Genomic DNA, 20291 nt, shown 5'->3' with positions numbered 1-20291 from the left:
CTCCGTGACCCCCGTTATTTTTACTGCTTCAGTCGCCCCACTGGGTCTGTTATGTTCAGACCTATTTTTGTATCTTATAAACTTTTAAAAAATCTGAACAAGTTCAGGGATATCTTCATAGAGGTTCTACTACATGATCCAATAGTTTTTAAAGTTGAATTGTTAAGGGGTTTTTTAAATAATAATCTCTTTGTCTCAGAGATATTTCAATTGTGTCATAAGACCCAGAGGTGTTACAGAGGGTTAAGGTTCCTAGGTATAATTCTCAGTTCTGTCTGAAGTATCCCCTTACTTAAATTGATGAGCTGACCGATTAAAGCAAACAGGTAAAAGACTGACGATTATAAATCAAAGAAAACTAAAGAACTACGACGTGATTAAGCTAACAGTGAGCTAACAAAACATAGGGGATAACGTTGCCCGCAGACCATGATTAATACCTAGAAATCTCGACTGGCGGAATCGTTGACATACATGAAATATCAGGCAATTAAAGTGTTACCTGCTCGCTCTCCTTTGAGCCAGTAGCTTTCGCCTGACAGTAATTAACGCACGACTCGTACAGGATCCCTTTGATGATCAGCTGTATGAGACGATCGTTCTTCGCCGAGGTGACTGGATGCGACGGATCGGAGCTCTTTCTGTCTCCGGGCAGAAATTTCTCCACCAACGGATGCACCTCCCGGAAACATTGTACCCTCGCGTTGCTTGGATTCCAGTCCTTATACTGCAGGTGGTCGGTGAGTCGCGGAAGCGTCAACAGTAAACAGAGACCGCTGTACTCCTCCTTGGAAGGTGCAACCTTCTCGAGGTCGCTGAGCACCTTGACAACCTCCTCGACCGCGTTATCGACGCTTCCGTTTGGCCCGACAGCGATCACGTTCGCCTCGGACTTGATGCACAGCAACTCGACGTACTTGTGCCGTAGGATCGAATAGGTGAATTTTCGCATGTCGAAGTCCGGCAACGCCTCCAACGGCTGTATGAACTCGAGCACGTCGTCCCATTGCCCGTCTAGGATCAGCTGACGAAGGAAGAGGACATCGTCGCTGTACTGACCGTTTATAACACCCGTCTCTCGCTCCAGCGAGAGCTGCGAGATGTGAAGGTCGCGGCTGTGGAGGAACTCCAAGGTTAGTCGTACCACATCCTCCTCGCGCAGCGTCAGATGCGCCGCCGGCATCACGTACCGAATACGCAACCTGGACAGTTTCCAGAGCAGAGAATTACAGCCTCGACCTTCTCTAGCGGACGTGACGGTGGGGAAGGGCTCGATCGAATGTCAATGATAGGGGAGGGTCTAAACGCGGGGATTCTGACGCGGCGTCAGGATGCATAACCTTTATCGTACGGCATGGTAATCGCGGATTCGAGATGGTCGAACTGAATCGAGTCCTTTGCATTCCGACTCGTTTTTCCTTTCGTAGCGTTCTCGGAGTTTTTGTTGGAAATACTTTCGATACTATTGCAGACTATGTGCAGCGGTTCTTGGGATTCTTTAGAGAAAAATGGGGATAAGGTATACAATTTATACTATACACGTTATTTGATAAGTGTGAAAGTCTGCCGAGTAATGTGTAAGGCAATTTTGAATAAGGAGTTTCTTTTTTGTAAAATTCCTATTTAATGTTTTTTTCTGAGGATTGTGATTAGGCCATGAATGTTTAGGCAAATTTACACTTTTCTCGGAACTGGAGAATGTATTTGTCAAGCTCTGATCAACTTACAATATTAATTTAGTTTTTTAATGCAAACATTAGCGTGCTAGTATTTAGAAAAAAAATAATATACCAATATATGGTTCGAGATCAGTGTAACAAGTCGTTCGATAAAGGTTAACAGTGACAATGAATTTGTTGCAGCACATCGCGAGATCGTTTCGTCTGATTAATCTTTCATGCGATTCACGATTGTTTATTCATACATTAATACCCTAAAACTATTAGAAGACTGATATGGTCGAGTACAACTTCAGCACTTAATGTGATAGTACATTGTAATACCTAAAACATACCATTCTAATATGTTTGAATGCATTTTCCGTAAAATTTAAATATATTTTCAAGAATTGGAAATAAAAATAATTAAATACTTCTTTTGGTGTTCCGTATATTATGGAAGTAGAATAATTTAATTGCAAGTACTTCTACTCTACAGTTTGTAATAAAATGATCCACAATCTAGATAAGGCTTGGAAAACCTATGGCACGTACGAAAATTTTGCTGGCACGTGAACCATTTACCGCTAAATCACTTTATACGCTTATAGAGCGTTCCGATTTATTTTGTAGTTGTTATAATATTTACAAGTAACTTTCTGAAACCTGTAGTTCAAAAAAACTAGCGACAGCTATAGTATCAATTTTCTCCTCTACATCTGCTTGGGAGTCATTATTTTCCGAAATGAACTATAAATATAAAATACACTTTAAGGAATAGAATAACTGACTAGAACGACGAAATATGAACCTGATATAAGCCATTTGGCATCCAATGTACAACAGTAAAAATCTCATTAATAAATAATTCATATTGATTTTCACAGACAAACTTCATCACAATTTATGAGTTCATCCTTCTAAAATTCTATATTAATTTTTAAAACTGTCTCAATAATATTCTGCAATAATTACTTCTTTATTAAATTTTTCCCCTTTCAAAAAATTGCCTAGCAACTCAATAAATATTATCTATAAATTTTTTGCACGCGTACAGCAAAAAGTTCGTCACCACTGATCTAGATAGTAGCCAATGTCTCAATTTGTGTTCTTCGAAACATAGTAAGAAATACAACTTCATGCCAGCCCTACCAACCACCATACGCCTCAACAGAATTCCCCTCATTCGATACAATTACAAACAATTATCTGTAAATACTACGATCGAGAGGAACGTACATATAGGTCAGTGAATCGAAAATATGAGGTAGCCAGATATCTAAGTAACCGTTTCCCTCCGTTACAATCAATTCGACCGATAATTCCTACAGTCAGACGTATCGCAAACCAATTCACTGGAAATTACTGCTCGAACGATGCCGCGCTATTGCAAAACTGAATAAATAGTATGCACGTGAGGAATGTGCGAAATCCTTGTATTTACAAGTTCGTTGCACTTCGAGGCCGCCGGCCCTGCTGACATGCCCTGATTAACGCCGCGAACTGGGTGGATAGATTCGGACGTTGATCCATCGTTCTCCTACTGAACTACTACTTCCTAGTGCACTCGAAACATTTATATCGTGCTCGACGAATTACTCACGTTCATTCCCGTTGACGCGTACGCACGGATCTATTGTCCGATATTATTCATACGGCTAGGCAGCACAGCTGAAAAAAACGGTTTTTTTTGTGCCGCGGTTTTTCACCATTTCCATATTGGCCGAATGGAACAGAGCGTAGATAGGCACGGAAAGGTTTTTCCGGGCACGAAACGCCGACACGGATTTACATAAACGTCGTTACCATGCAAAGACCACGTGACGCCGATATTCTATCTCGTCCGCCGAAATATATTAATGCTGTAAAAACGGTGAACTCGGTATATCGCGTGGCTATCTAAAATCGGCCACTTTATATTCCCCCTGGGGAACGTTTCGATGGCATCAAAGTCGTGTGGAATCGAGGTGCGAACAGGAGCAAAAAGAAGAAGATGGAAGAATCGCAAATCCGTAAGAAATCGTCATCGATTACTCGCATACAAAATTTTCTCGGAAGCTCCTTCCACGATCTCCTGGGCGTGAATTACGAATCGCGTATTACAGATAAAATAGGATGAAGTGAAAAATTATTAGCTTTATTTGCCCAAGGAATCGTCGAGAACATGACACCGATTGCTGCAATATTGCAATAATGCTTCCGTTGAACGACGAAATACGTGTTACTGAAATTTCTTGAACAAAGGGTGACCCGAAAAAGCGATTCCACGATTTCGTCAATTAGATACGTGGAACGCGCAGGTTTGACAAAAGTGCGTGTCGCAGGAAATTCGCGGTGTCATCAATTCGCGGGGATTTATTTACTTGGCCACCGGGAGCCGGGATTCGCAGTCTCGATCGAAGCATCGAACGATTAACGACGAAACAATGGCGCTGTGGACCTCGGTGAGTTTTTTGTATAAATTTGTAAATTGTTTTCTACATGAGAATCTTGGTACCATTTGATTGTACTAAAATTAATAATATGTTTCGACAGTTTTCCGTGGCTATTCTTTTAATCGGCAACGCGGTTGCTGATATTATGCTGCAACCTGGTTACGGACATCCGCAGCCCGCGTTCAATTCGCAACCATTAGTGCAACCACTGTCAACCCTTCACCACGGAGCAGATAACGTGGCGTTCCAACAACAACGGGAAGCCTTTGATCCAGGATATCATTTCGAGCTTCATCCGGTGTACGGACATTTACAACAACATTTACAGCCTGCCGATGGATCAGCATTTATACCGAGCCACGATTTATCACCGTATATGTCGAGGACAGCTTACAGACGATTGACTGGTGGGAAGATGGGTGGTCTTGGTCTTGTTGGACCGCCTGCGATCCTTCCACACCAGTATCTTCCTTTGGTAAGTGCTGCGATAATTCCAGTCTGAAGAGTTTCGTCCGTTATAATGCGTACATTTGAACGAACGTCGGATATTATCGACACTTGTGGGCTGCAGAAAATGTGCCTCGAGTATTGGAACACGAAATAGCTCTCTTGTATTGAACTAGAAAGAATTTTATTGAACTATGTTCAGCAGAATTGTCTTCTAGAGTATTTCAATTTAACGGTTCCATTTCTAAAGGCTTATTTTGTATCTTCGCGACTTTAGTTTCGTGGCGTGTGTATTACAATATTCTTGTTTAAAAAGGTAATAGCGAATAAATGGGCACTTTTCTCAGGCAGTACATAACCGACACAGACGATCCAGCGATGATGAATCCAGTGTTGGGGTACAAAGGGAGAAGCGTGACAAATCTAATGTGGCCGCGAAGTCGACCCTAAATCAGGATGTCCCGTCGGTCGTTGATTTGCAATCTCAGAACGGAGAGGCTACGAAAAATTTGGATGGTGAGTTTCGAACATAGTAGCAAACATTGCTCTTTATAAAAACTGTTTTATCAAAATATCCAAACAAACTAGTGTCTAATTACAAAGAGTCACAGATTTCTTCACATTCATTCAGAATGTACACAAATCATGACTGTTGGTGAGATCTATTTTTGTCCTGCCTTGGTAACAGTATATTTGTGAGATTGTATAATGGTCTATAAAAATATCTACAGTTCTATCTGAATAATTCATGTCACAATAGCATATTATCGGTACACAAATTGGACAGTATTCCCAGTAATTGAAGCGCAGATCGCTTTCATTGTATTCCATCTGGTGGCTCCAAGTTCGTAACACAAAAGAAAAAATTCCACCTTTATTCTACTTCTGTTCTTCCTGCGATATCTACAGTACACTTGACTTTGTATATTTTACCACAATATTTAATGAACGTATACAGTCGAGTACATTCTAGTTACTGATCGTTACCAGAAAGCACTCACTCCTCACTAATGAAGTTATTATTAATCTCGACAGAAAAACGCGTCGAAGTCCGCCAGAGCAAAAATGATCAAGCGAACGCTGCTACCCTATTAGGCATAAACCCATCAAGAATGTACCCCGTGCAGAATCACTACCGGTACGGGGAGCCAGACTTCAATTCCTATCAACCTATCATCAGCAGCCGTCTACCGATGGTAGCCCAATTAAATACTCGAGCTGCGATGCAGGAACAAACAACTTCGCAGCACCAAGCCGGAAGTTCGATGCAAAACTCAGCACCCCGAATGAACCCTGAAGATTACCAGCATGCTATTCTGCGACAAGCGTACCAGGAACAACAACAACAACAACAACAAAACGGAATGTTGCAGGCTACCGTACAAGATCAAAGAAATGCTCCTGACCCTAGACCAGTGTCCACGACCCCTAACTCGTCGACGGAGCCAATGACTACGAGCGAGGACAGCAAGTCTGAAACCCTTGTAGTGAGTATTTTTTTCTTTATTTATATATTGGGAATCAAAGATCGAAATTTTATCAAATGAATCAAGAGGAAAAGACTGAGAGATTAGAGCAGACTGAAATAAGTATAATATAATGAGGAATTAAAATCTGTACTATGTACAAGAGATCGAAATTCTGTATATTTGGAATGTATAGACTTCTCTTCCATTTTTACGCACTGCCAATTAAGAATTAATTAATGATTGAACTTGAAGACTTTCAAAGACTCGAGAATTGCATTACATATGAGCTCCATTAAAAAATTAGAAATGAAACTCATTACACTTTAGACCGAATGTATTCACTGCAATTTTATGGATATTTTCAGTTTTTCATTTGTTCATTTGGAGTTAGCAGTGGTTACTACTTTTACGTTATATTATAGTGTGTGCCGTATTATTTTACAAAATACTATTCGCCTCAATAGTAAAGATGCTGGAAGATTTCTTAAAATTGAAATGTGAATCAGGTAAATTTTTCATATGCATCTGAACTTACAAATATTCAGTGAAGCTCAAAATTCGACTCTTAAAGTTACTAGTAGAAAATTATTCTTTAACGAAGCCGTTATTTAGCAAAAAAGAAACAGAAATTATGTAAATTGGTCTTGGCGGAACTATTTCCAAACAAATTTACGTTTAAAAACCTCAGCTTTCTTACGATAACCATATGAATATATTTATACTTCGATCCCCTTAGTGCATAATCTCAGACCATTTATTAAAATTCGTTGAAAGTGCACTATCGAGCCCTGCCGCCATTTGGCATACATTAACCGAATGCATTCTTGGCACTGACACTCCCAAAGACTGCTAATCGACACGAAGTAATGTATCGTCTCTGTTTCTCAGGCGGCCAGCAATGTCGAGCCAATCGACGATAAAAACTTGATGAGCTCAAGGTGCCACCACCATCACCACCACGCGACAACATATCTACATCACCATGGGATGTTCAGAGCTCCAAACACACCGGTATCAACTGAGAATTACGCTGGTTCCTGCATGAGTCCCAACAATTATATGGTCTACAACGACAACTACCAGACGTCGAGCAACGTACCGTTGACGCAGCTCGGTGGATATCAGTCAGCACAAGTTTATCAGCTTTCAGCCATTCCCCAAAGTTATCCGACGATTGGTGGCTACGTCTTCCTGCCAGAGGCTTACAACTACATCAATTCCGTCCCCAATCACGACTGGAAATATCCTGCCGTCCCGCAGACAACAACATATTGTTTGCAACAGGCGAACACAGTACCGACCGTAGCGTATCAATTCATGTGAAACACGAGCAAAGCAAATCGAACGACCGAATTAGATTAATAGTTTATTTATTACATTTTATACGAGACGCGATAGCTGTTTATTTTATACCCCGTGGCTGTCGTCGAAATCCGTCCATTTAGTGGCTATCAATTACACGGTGTCGGCCATACGGCAATAAAAAGAGATGATCTTGGTACCATTCAACCAGCCGATGTAATATCTTCGAATAAACATACGACCACTAAACATCGTCACGTTTATTAATGTCCAATCTCTGTGATCGTTTACACCTCGAGTAACCCGACAATACTAACGAGACGTGTCTGATTAGTCTTCAGTACAGGTATAGGTCCTGGAACCGATATAGCGAGGATGAAATCGGTCAAAGTTTACATTTTATATAGACATTTCACGCGTACTTTTTCATGGTAAAAATATTCATAAATATTGTTAAAAGGACGATTAAGCTATTAGAAAAAATATCGTTTACCACAGTTATTTTGATTGCCCATAACAAATTTTTAAAAATGATAATAAAACTTACGTCTAGCGAAATCAGAATAACGCCTTACGATTTTATTTTTATTGCTTCAATCTCAAGGATTACTTTATCGTTAATAATTTTCATCCAGATACAAATGGAATTCTATTCTCGTGGCAAGTGTAACATTTACTCTGAATCTTAAATGTTAACAACTTAAATTCAAAGGAAACGAATAATATACATGTTTATTGAATTCAGTTTGAAATCGTCATTATCTGTATGACTCCATGCTACAAGGCAAGTGGTTATGCAGGCTTTAATTTAATCAAGTATTAATTTACGACCTCGCTATATCGGTTCCAGTACCTATACGCGATTTAACACATTGACTGTCAATTACGACACACGTAACTCGTAATCAAAACATTACAAAATTTTTCCGTGAAATTAATATCGCAGTATAATTTAAAACAGGACAAACAGCCCCTATTAACTATGTAAACACATATATTTTTGACGATTTATGACTTAAAAAACGAAATAAAATATGTCTGGTTACATGCAGCCTTTTTCACTGTGGCAGTGAACGCGTTTTTTTTCCGAAGCATCTTTACGGTAATCCTATCGCTTAAGATGGCTCACGCAAATTTTTAATAATTATAAATTCAGTTGAAAATTTAACAGAACATTTTTAAAAGCCTCAACTTGCGATTGCTAACAAAAAATCGCAAGGTTGACGATAAAATTATTGAAAAAGAAACGTTATAAAAATTTCTTTTTAACACGAGCCTTACGGAACTGGAAATCCTACTGTGAAGTTAATCGTTTCTTATTCACTTACAAAAAACATTTTCATAAAAAAAATTAGGTGGTTATAGATTTGTTTACGTAGAGTATGATGGCACGGAAAAAAGATATGTTAACGATCAAATAAAACTAACAATTAAGATCAAAATATGCAAACTTAGATTTCAATGCATATGGTAGTATCTTCTATTCTTTGTTCGACGAACTTTCCAATTCTTTCTTAAAACTTAAAAAAAATTAAATTTTGTTGCAATAAGTAAAAAAATTTGTTTTTTCCCACTTATTTGTAAATTTCTTCTCCATTTCAGTATTTTGAAGTAGTTTAAAAAATTAATCATACAAATTAAATTGGTGAAATTGATAAAAAGTACAAAGTGCCATATGGAGCCCCAGCTAGATACGACATCAAACACGTGAGCTACCTTAATCGCAGAAGCAATCGAAAAGAAACTGCCCCCCCCCCCTTCCGAATAACGTTAAATCCCCTCGCATATTATGTAATTCCTCCCAAACGAGCGTGGATCGAGAAGTGAACAATTTTCACGATCGTCCTTTCCATTCCGGTTCGTTCACGCGTCCTCGGCTCCGCTCGTTTTCCAGATATCTGCGGAAGATTTCCCGGTGTATTATTAATATGATCAGGCCCGGGGCATGAAACTTTCGTAGCGTTTCCAGGGCGTCTCACGGCGACCATTTCTCGGAGGGGGAAGGGAGAGCAGACACGACCGAATGACAATCCAATTTCGGACAATTTGCCGGGAGCGTTAATTGACCCGAGAGCACCACAGATAAGCGAGAGAAGCTGTCGGTGTAGAACAGAGCCATCGAACAACCGTCCAGGACCGGAAAACCGGGGCAAATACCGATCGAGCGCAATTTCTGATTTCTCGCTAGCGTTCCCTTCCCCGTCCCTATATTCATCATGAAATGTAATTTCTTCGAGGCTTCGTAATTTCCACGGGACGGATGAAACGGGTGCAACCCTGTTTGCCGTTCGTTACCGTTCGTCGAAAGTGCAAGCGAGAAGATAAGGAAATTACTCCGTGTAATGAAGTTCGGGGATAGAACGTGCCGGGCGTGAATACACGGGCGTGCAGAGGAGATATGCACACAGCCTCGATTATAGGGCCTGGGATAGGCTAGACGTGGCCGAGGTGAGAACGTGAATGCGGATAAATTCTGTATTTACGGTCACCGGCACGCTCGATGTCCTCGAGGGCTGTAGGAAGGAACAGGGAAACTGCGAACGTTTCGCAGCATCGGGGAGATTAATTTTCGCGGGGCGGAAAGGTGCGTCCATTTATAATCTTTATGTAAATGAAATTTTTTTCTGTAGGGTCCCTGTAGTTCGCTCTTTTTCGGTTACGATGCTTCTGTGTGTGGACTGGGAATTTAAGGGTGTGAGTTGTATGTACTTTGGGAAATGAAATTACTGACGATGGTCGATGGTTGCCTGCGAACCTTATTTTACGAGGAAACTGGAACTTTGTGCGAATTCATCGATTTTAGATAGGTACTAATATACAATAAGTAAAATTCGATAGAAATTTATTCCTGTGCTAGGGACTTTAATTCGTTGATAGTTAATAGTGCTTCATTTTTTAAAATCATTATTTTATTACGTTTTGCAGGTCGTGGAGATGCTATAAATGCATAGACATCTGCAAGTTTATTTTGCACATACTATTTATTTTTGCTTTTTATTTATAAGGAATTTGGTATTGGATATCCAGATGGAAATTGCAAAACAATTAGATTTAAATTTAGAAAGTAATTTCGAAAAATTGTGGACATCAATGGTACAAATATATTTCTGCTTTCTCGATAGAAGCGGATAATCTTACATGATCGAATAAATTATTTTATTCAAAAATCCACTGTTTCTAATGCAGCGACTTAACATATATTACATGGTGCATACATACACAAAAAATGTTATTCTCGTGAAATATGAATGTTATGTTTATTGATATTGCTTTACACTGTACTAAAGAAAATCACGCGTCTTTTTATAAATACGTTTAGAAATAAACACCTATTTTGTGATTACCATGACGAAAAATTTTATTAACACACTACACGGAACAACTAATGTCTTCGTGATCAAATAAAGCAAGTACCCTCGCGAGCAAACTCGGCTTCCTCTGGGGGAAAAAAGTGATGTAAGGGAAAGACCTCCTACCACTCGGTCTCGGAGTTACTGAAATTTATGCCAAATTAATATTTGATTCAACATTTATTTCAGTATTTGAAATAAATTTATCAAGCGGTAGAAGGTCCTTACCCCTATATTGCTTTTTTCCCTAGCGGAAGACAAGTTTGCTCGTCAATGAGAACATAAAAACCTGTCTACATTTTCCTAAAATACATGGAGTAAAATATCGAACAGGGGATGTTCCATACAGGTTTTATTTAATGGCGCGTAACAATGGGCAATTAGCGTTATTCAGAAGCTAAACACTCCGATCAACAATCGCGCCGATAAAATCAGTCTTTTATTCGCCGATCGCGCTCATGCAACTTAATAGCTCGTTTAATCTAGCAGGCCGACGTTGTGCAAATGGGAAGAACAAGCTAACCCGGCCTTTTGCGGATAACAAACACTCTCTCGTATCGGTGTCCATGGAATCAATGGGCCTCCCCCCTTGAGCCGTTGAAAACGAGCGAGGTATTTTCATCGTTTCTGGGAAGGCGTATCATTGATCTCGCTCGTCTTTCCCCTAGCAACGCGAATCGAATTCCTTTATTTTCTGCAGCAATAGGAATTGTGGAACAATGCTATTATATGGTATTGATTATAACAATCCTTATCCGTTTCAATAATTCTTCAATACCTTCTAATTTACATGAAGTAAAGAATAAATTTCGGTACAAGTTAAACTATCAAATTCGTAACTTTAGTAATAATTAGCTAAGAGAAAATATTTCTTAAAATGATGTATATGAATTTTTTTAATTGGAAATTTGAAAATTGAATACTGAGAGATAATACAATCGTCCGGTGATGATTCATACATGAAACTGTAATGTAATAGGCGTTTAGGACGACTATTTGAATGATTTCGTATTCATTGCTAGACCCCAAGAAACGATCGTAAACGTCACTCATAAACACGTACCCGCGGAATGTTGGGATGTTGAAAGTGCGCTGCTGAAAATTACGGAACGGGACGCAAAAGACGTGTGGAGCGTGTACACACGTGTAAACATCGGTGTTCCGCGCTATATAATTGAAACTAAATTTCACAATCTTGCCGCCCGGCTCCCTGATCTATTCCTGGTTTGCGCGGTCTAGCGAATATTTTGGCTACAGTTTCATTTCTATTACACTTCTACTTAGAACAATATAGAGTAATAATCTTGTTAATTATTCAATAGAATATTTTTCTCACAAATAAATGTTTCACAGCGGGGAAGGTTATTTGTTTTTACAAAAGGAAAAAGTAAATATGAAATGTTATTAAGTAGTGTTTTATAGCATGATACCTCGATTAGTCGTTGATGAACGTAACGAAAGTTAATAAGCACCGAAAGTTTCTCAGACCATCTTGTTTTTGGTACGAACAATTTGGCACGGATATTAATATTGCCGTTTGGTATTCATGAAGGCAGTTCGCCGCCAACGACGGTGGGCGTTTACTTATTAAAACGGTTAATTGATACGAAATCGATGGGGGGAAAACGCGTTTATTGAACGGAAGCTACGAATTGTACGCAAATCGTTCCACCACGTTTACCATCGTATAACGGCCGATGTGAACACACCGTTATTCTTGTAACAAGTAGGTCTAACTGGCTATAATTAACCATTAAGTTAAGAGGAGAACGGCTATTGAAAAGAACTACTAATCGATATTCAGAAACAACCGATTGAAATGCATTGTTGGGAGAAGCAATCACGAGTAATAACATATCATCTTCTTCTACGTTAAATTGGTCAACGGTGAAAGTATTGGTTAAACTGTCATTCGTATTGTTTTCTAACTAATCTGTAGAAAGTGCTCGAGTACTTTATACAAAAACTACATTATGGAAAGGTATACGAGCGTGTATTTAATCATAAGATCCGATTGTACAAGTATAATAAAAACGTAGGACACGGGAAATATGAAATACTGAATAGATACCAGAGTTGGGCAGAATTTTATTCGAATAATACACAGTGAAAATCAGCAGTATCTGAGGGTGTCGTCCTGAGCTTTAAACAGTTAATGAGATTAAATAATTGTTCGACAAATGTCGATTCATGCATAAAGAAGTATTTATTATTATAAAAATTGGAATGTCCACGTTTAAACAAATAAAAATGACGAAATACTTTTTTTATCTTTTATTCGTTATTCGAAACTTTTTATCTACATAATGAGTTTGCCCATTTCTAATAGATACTGCTCCAAACGGATATAACCATTTGAAGCAGACACTGGCTAAGTGAAATACGATACAGATTATGCGATATATACACACAAAAGACAATACCTATGACTTGACACAGCTGGTAAAAAACGCATACGATATTGAACCATTCAGTTTCGATGGACACTGACTTCAGACCTGGTATGTGCGATGTCAGACCTGTAAGACCTGACGCATAAAATTTCGGATACAGCACGCACCATACCAGACGTCTGAAATTCGATACAGATAGCTTCGTGTACGATATATGTACACATGATACTAGACATGTGAGACTTGATGCAGTTTCGGACCTGATACATACACCGACGTGCAAACTCGGCTTCCGGTAAGGGAAAAAGTCAGGTAGGCGAAGGGTTTCCTACCATTTAGTTTTGGAAGTTATTGAAATTTATACCAAATTAACATTCGGTGTAACATTTATTTCAGTACTTGAAATAAATTTACTAAGTGGTAGGAGACTTTTCTTCCACGTCACTTTTTCCCCTAGCGAAAGCCGAGTTTACTCGCGAGGGTACATATGTACGATACCAAACTGGCGAAACACAATACAGACTGCTCTGGTCCTGACACAAGATTTATGAAACTTGATAGATAGAGTTACTTAAGACAAAATAGACTAGGATCTACGTAGTCACCTGAAAATTCTAGGTTCTAGAAGGTTTCTTAGGATTTCATGAATCTTGGGAATCTAACAGGTTAGAGAACTTATAGATAAATCAGAATGTTGCAGGGACCCCAGACCTCTAAAGGGATTGCAGGGACCCCGAAGGTCTCGAGTGCAGGTAGTCTTAGGCGGTCTCTACGACCTTAGCAGGGTTGGTAGACCAAAACATTATAATAAATTCATTACAGCAAGTATTGATCAGTCTAGGCTACGTTCTATAGTAATGCCTTGATGAGTGCGACGAACTCGGATCCGCTTCGGAGCATTCGTGGCAAAGTGGAAAGGTTTTCAGCCCTTTATGAATTTGTTTTTTTTTTTGCACGAAGCCGAGCCTCTGCTTAGCTTCCGTTTACTCTGTTTTGATTTTTTACAGAAGCCCCCCTACTGGTGGGAATAACGCCGATGTTCGTGTCGCATTCATCGAGGAATTACTGTACTCCGCAGAGCCACAACCATCTGCATTACCTTCTCAACAATGTCATAGTACAAATCGTAATATTCTACAAATTTCTGTACTTCTAATTATAAATTCCAAAGAACGGAATAATAACTCGTCCAGCTATCAACTAATCAATTAACACAAAGATTAACCCCTCCACTTCTCTGACTGATCCCAATGACGATAAAACGCTCCGTAATTTACGTTCCCAGACGATGATTTAAAGCGGAGCCGGTTCCAACATGCCTTAAAAGGTTCGAAGAATACCCCCAGAGGGAAAAACGGCACAAAGAGGAAAGTCTGAAAACCTACCAGCAGCTTTTGTAAGCGGTCCGTTTCCATCTTTTCGGTGCCAGCGCGCGCGTTTAATGCCCGCAGTCGGATTTGCAATCCTTTACTATCGGTGTTTCTTGGCTTCGCACGGACGTTCGTGATTCCGAGCTCTCAGACGCTCACGGGGCACCGTGACATTATTATGTATGAGCGAATGAAATGACCCGTTAATTTATACGACGACTCCAGCGGGGAATCAATGTCCACGTGCCCTTCCGTACGAATCGATTAATGGAACGTGCAAACGAGCCGATGAATCGCGGAACATCTGTTCTTCCCTGGATCAGTGTCACTCGATTGAAGCGAAGCCGATGACAAATGACTTGTTTGAATTAGAAATTGATACGTACGTTAAAGTACGTAACAATTTTCCGATTTATCGACGACAACTACTTTATAATAAACACCAGATCTGTGATTTCTCTTTGAAAGATTGAATATCGATATGTCTAGGAAATTTCCATTCTACCATCCAGACCCATGCGTGTAAATACAACGACTCACATATTCGTTCACAGGGTTCTGAAACAACAATTGGATGTACAAGTTTTTGTGTAATTTCTATTTATATATTCTTCTCGTTACTTTTATCATCCTTTCATGATAAATTTTTCGTAATTCCGAAATAAAATTCGCCTAATTATTATTTGGTCAACTAGATGTGACAGCCCTTCGCGAACAAACTTTTCTAATCACTGTACGACTATATAATTAACAATTATATTGTATTGTTATTGTTTAAACAGAAATATAAATTTAATCGTAAAACATACTCATATTACATAATACGAGATTATCATTTTGAGTCCAAATGAGCCATATATTCGTCGTATGCTCAATCGCTAGCGTTCCTGTGATCAAATAAATATGTGGTTCAAATCTTTAAGCTCCATGTGTACATTCTCAAAAGAAACCCGACAATCTTAGAAACACCACAGTCACCTCATTAAAGGGGCTCACAGTCACACTGCACCATATCAGCACCGAATCTCTTAATAGCGTCAGAGGGACACCTTCGGGCCCTGAACAAAGTGAACAGCGCCGCTGACGAAGCACCTCTTCCAAATTAAGGGCCCTGGACTCAGAATAACCGGCTGACAGTACTGGAGAATAATTTTCACGCGAGGATCCAGATTACAGACGAGATATAAGAATAGACCTAACATCTTATGGGACTTGGAGTCCCACGAAAATCACGCTGGTTCGAGCGTACTCTACAATAAAAGTTGACTTCAGGACCTACATTTGACACCATAATGACACAGCACACACCCATGACTGCATACAGCGATATATGTATACATATATTATTGTCCCGGTTTGACTAGCAAGGAATGGAATAATGAAATGGTACGGGGGCTTCTGACGCCCCCGACGTATGGGACAGAAAATCACGTTGCATGTTAGGTCTATTCTTATATCTCCTCTGTGCCCAGATACACGCTGGACGCTGTTAAGATAATTATCCCCACTATTCGTAACGAGCGACGAAAAGCCGCCCGGGCGGAATATTTACAACGATCTGGATTATTCGCCTCTGGCTCGCGCATGGACCGATTCCGTAAATTCACCTACGTGCCCAGTCTACCACGGGGGATGCTAGTGATTTATATAAAAAAAAAAGAGAGGGGGTGACCAGTCTGCACTTCGCTCAATAACACGGCGCGATGCGGGGCTTTCTTCGAGACGTGGCGCGGGTAAAGGAGCCATTACCCACCCAGTAATGGACGTATTCAACGAGCTCACCTTTGACCCGAGGTACTTGGTACCGGTACACGTTTACTCAAGGAGATAGCCACCCGGTGACAACTTTTTCCTTCTTTTTAGGCCGACACGAATTCCTCGATAGGCGCGCGTGCACGCGGCCAACAGCCTCCGGGAAATCGCGAGGCGCGTTCGGCTTGCATCGTGGATTATACAGGGTGGACCAATAACTTTGACCATCTGGAATATCTCCGTCATTTTCACAGGTATCGAAAGATTTTGTTTACAAAAGTATGATATCGAAGGGGGACATATTGCGTCAGTAATAATTTTTTGTGGGTGGAGGATTTTTGGAGATTTCAAGGTCATCTCTATTATTTTAACCCTCCATCGAGCACAGTATGTTTAAAGGAAATATGCCTAGACGGCACAATTCATTTTCTGTTTTCTCGAGTAAATATTTTCATTATTTTTGGGGAACCATTTATTATAACGGCATAAGTATTTTATTGGTAGGATTAGTGGTATTGCATAATTAGGCTAAAAATAAGAAAAAAACACTTACTCATTGCTTTGGTTATTATTAGGTGTTGTCAGATCGCTGTGACTGAGAGGACAGTTACACCTGACAGAGGATTAAATGGTATGATATACGTTTTCATCCCTAGTAGAATAGTGGATGTTTAGGAATATTTCAACGACCTATAGTACGAAGTCATTCGACGTTGAATACAACAGTAAAGCAACGATTCTTACATAATAAAAGACTTTAACAATTCTACCATTACAATGTTACATCAATGCAAACGAACACCACTTGGAGCACCTCCTATGACACAAGAGCCATCATTTTATTCAATTAATTTACATCAAATGACCCTGTACTATAAGTCGTTGAAATCGTCAAAACATCCGTTACTCTACTAGGTATGAAAGAAGTACGTCATGCCACTGAAAAAAATAGAAGTGATCTTGACATCTTAAAAAACCCTACACCCGAGGAGAAATTATTATTGGTACGTTTTGACCCTCTCGGTGCCGTACAACTTTTGTGAATATACTTTTTTCATACCTCTAGAAATAACAGATATTCCATGTAGTCAAAGTTATTGGTACACCCTCTATACCACGACGTTACGGTGTACATACGTTCCGTCTCTATTCCCGAACCACCTTGTCTCGACGTTAACAGTTACTAAATAAATGCCGGACGATTATGAAGCAATTGCCGCGACGTGGAAATCCGTTGAACGCGAATTCGCGTGACGAATTCGTTTGCGTCGCGATTTCACGGTGCTTGGAACTGTAATGAGATTTTCTTGAATGGATTGCGGTTTTTAGGGACCGAAGACGTTGCTGTGTAAGTACACTTCCGAAACTGTTATTCTTTTTCCGAAAATATATCGTCGTCCTAATGGTAAACTGAAATTTTAAACTTTATTTCTCACTGTATATTTAAAACGAGAAAAAAATAAATATAAATAACATAGGTGCTGGACAATATCAGTACAAAATGAGTTTACTGAAAAATTAAGTTTTTGCAGTTTCGCAACTTTACCATTGAGAGGACTATACGTTTGTATTTTATGTATAGCATACAACGATGATAGTGAAAAAAAAAGTTAAAAGTTTATATTGTATTAGACATTCAATATTAAATTTTTGAATATCTTTTTATATAACTGGACATTCCTAAAGATCCTGTTTAGGCTTTACAATAAATATTTATTCACTGAGAGAAAATGTGATAAAGAAAAGAAATATACGATGAAGGAAAGAACGATATTAATAGAAAAAGGTGTCGATTACTCTGTTGTCAGAAGTTGTTTGCTAAGTTCGATCGTTGGTAGCGTGCAGAAATTGCAAAGGTCGGGCGCGTAGGAAGTCTCATGATCGTGGGAAGGGAAAAAATGGCAAGCATATTGTCGGGCTGTTTCCCAATCATGGAGACGGTGAAATAGAAAAGGAGCAGAAACGAAACGATGCCAGAATAAAATCGGAAACGCTCGTCCACTTGCTGAGCAATCTTACAAATTGTTAGCGAAATCCGACATAAACGTCTCTATTACTGAATGAACAATCGCGAAAATGTAAGGAAACTCATAAAAGAAGCACTTCACTCAATATATTTTTATTGCACTAATATTAGAAGATTCCTGCACAGATATACCAAACTGACAATTACTACCTTCAGATTTACAATTCACGTACTAAAATAATACCTACATTATCGTTTACAAGTATTTATCTTGCCATCGAAGAAAGGTTTACTCAGTTCGATTTTACTTTTCAATAAATGATCTGAATTTTTCTTACTTGATATCTCTGATTGGGAAGAGAATTAAATTTGTTGAAAAAATTTGGCACATGTTCTACTGAACTGAATCAAATACCTATGGTGAGTAAATACTTATGCTCGGTAGCGTATGTGTACTAAAGCAGTAATATAGTATTTATCGCTTAACCTAATTTTTGTTTCGAAAGAAATCAAGAACGTACATTACAATTGTTATCGAACGATAGACTTCACGTACTTACTGCGACACAGATTGCCAAAAAATCAATGGAATAAACAAAAAAAGTACAATTTTTTAAACTTCCAAAAAAAAAAGTACAAGTTTCACGACACAGATTATCCAGTATTCGCAGTGCTTCAGCGGTAGGAAAGATCAACGTCCCGCTAATCCACGCCAAGATTAACCATCGTTGCTCCGCACGCGTGGAAGGGAGAATAGCTACGTAATTTGTCAGCACCGCGGTACGCCATTCACTTCAGAGCAATCGACGGAGCCCTTTTGTTTACCGTGGACCCTCTACGCACAGCGAGCATGGATCACGGATTTTTCATTGCCAGCGCACCGTCTGAACTAGGATGAACCCGGAAGGGTGGTGCAACCATGGCAATCCACGTCATTCAAGCTTGATGAACGAACCCTCGACGGAGTCTGAGATGCAGGTTTGAAGTTTCAGAACGCGGTATATCATTTTTGTGGTTCTTCAACAATTAATTGAAATATTCTGGCTGGACGACATCAATTATATCGATTACCAATTCCGGCAAATTCATGAAAACTGATACTTTCACAGATAAATTTCCAAATAGTGAGTTCATTTCTCGTGTTGAGGAATTTGTTAAATTCAAGACGGTATAAAAAATTTGATGAAATTAGAGTATAATTTTTATTTTCGTATGTTTTGGTATAGATGCATGAAATTCAGAGTCTTATAATAAATTGAGTGAATATTGGAGAAATATAGTGTATCTTCTGTTAGAGCTAAGTATATATGTATTCACAATTCCTGGATGCGCATATTCCCCCTCTGGTAGTTTCAGCATACTTGTAAACATCATTTTTCAGGGGAGCTGAGATCTGAGAAACGAGAGAACCGCACCCCTCCCCTACATGCTCTTTTTCGCCGGTATATTTAGCTCTGACAGTGGAAAATATTACCTTTGTATCTTTACCGAATTCCTCGTGAAACGATAACGAAAAAACCAGCTACGATCTACGCGCAGACTCTTAAAAGCGATTTTCGATTGTAGAAATAATAAAGTCAATTAGTACTTAATGTGCTGCATAATTTATGGATTATTCGCGACACTAATCAAAACTTTACTAGGACATCTTATATTATCCTGCTCAATTTTGAAATTAAATATAACAAGTGAAATTAAAGTCAATTGCTACTGCCTCATAAACACCTGAAACTTTCACTCTAAAAAAATGAATAATAGAAATAGAGGTACAACAATTCATCCTTACTTATTGAACTATTTTATTTGATAACTGTAATTCCTATGTTTAACCTAAAAATAATACACAAGTGATTACTATATAGCAATCCCAATTAGAAACTGTATTATGCAGACAATAAAATTTTACCCATCTTTAACACTAGAACTACCGAAGATGATTGTGTTTCTATTTCTATCACGTTGGTAAAATGGTAAAAAGCACCTTGCTGGAAATATGAAAATGGTTAAATTATCGCAGTTCGTCACTTGTCTATTGCAATAATATCATGACACTTTAATAATTTTGGTAAGAGTTTACAAACAACAAGCAGCCATTTTGATTGCTTTGCTAGTTCTAGTGTTAAGACTAGTGAAATTTTTCATTGAGTGT

The 20291-nt window shown here is 39.0% G+C and overlaps 2 protein-coding genes across 2 annotated transcripts in view; one reads left to right on the top strand and one right to left on the bottom strand.

Moving 5' to 3' along the window:
- Positions 1-20291, bottom strand: part of LOC107186633 (WD repeat-containing protein 47) — a 123123-nt gene that overhangs the window by 84961 nt on the left and 17871 nt on the right. Inside the window, exon 2 of the mRNA XM_015574535.1 lies at positions 503-1202. Within this exon, the coding sequence (XP_015430021.1) occupies positions 503-1183 (681 nt within the window). The 5' untranslated portion in view covers positions 1184-1202. The remainder of the gene's footprint in view (positions 1-502; positions 1203-20291) is intronic.
- On the top strand, positions 4058-7552 carry LOC107186634. The gene is made up of 5 exons (XM_015574536.1): positions 4058-4102; positions 4194-4568; positions 4888-5056; positions 5576-6027; positions 6898-7552. The coding sequence occupies exons 1-5, from the start codon at positions 4085-4087 to the stop codon at positions 7330-7332; spliced, it is 1449 nt and encodes a 482-aa protein (XP_015430022.1). The 5' UTR covers positions 4058-4084; the 3' UTR covers positions 7333-7552.

This window comes from Dufourea novaeangliae, unplaced genomic scaffold, assembly GCF_001272555.1.
Source record: "Dufourea novaeangliae isolate 0120121106 unplaced genomic scaffold, ASM127255v1 scaffold65, whole genome shotgun sequence".
Lineage (NCBI taxonomy): Eukaryota > Metazoa > Arthropoda > Insecta > Hymenoptera > Halictidae > Dufourea > Dufourea novaeangliae.
The sequence above is the reverse complement of the archived record's forward strand: the minus strand, read 5'-3'. Positions and strand labels throughout refer to the sequence as shown.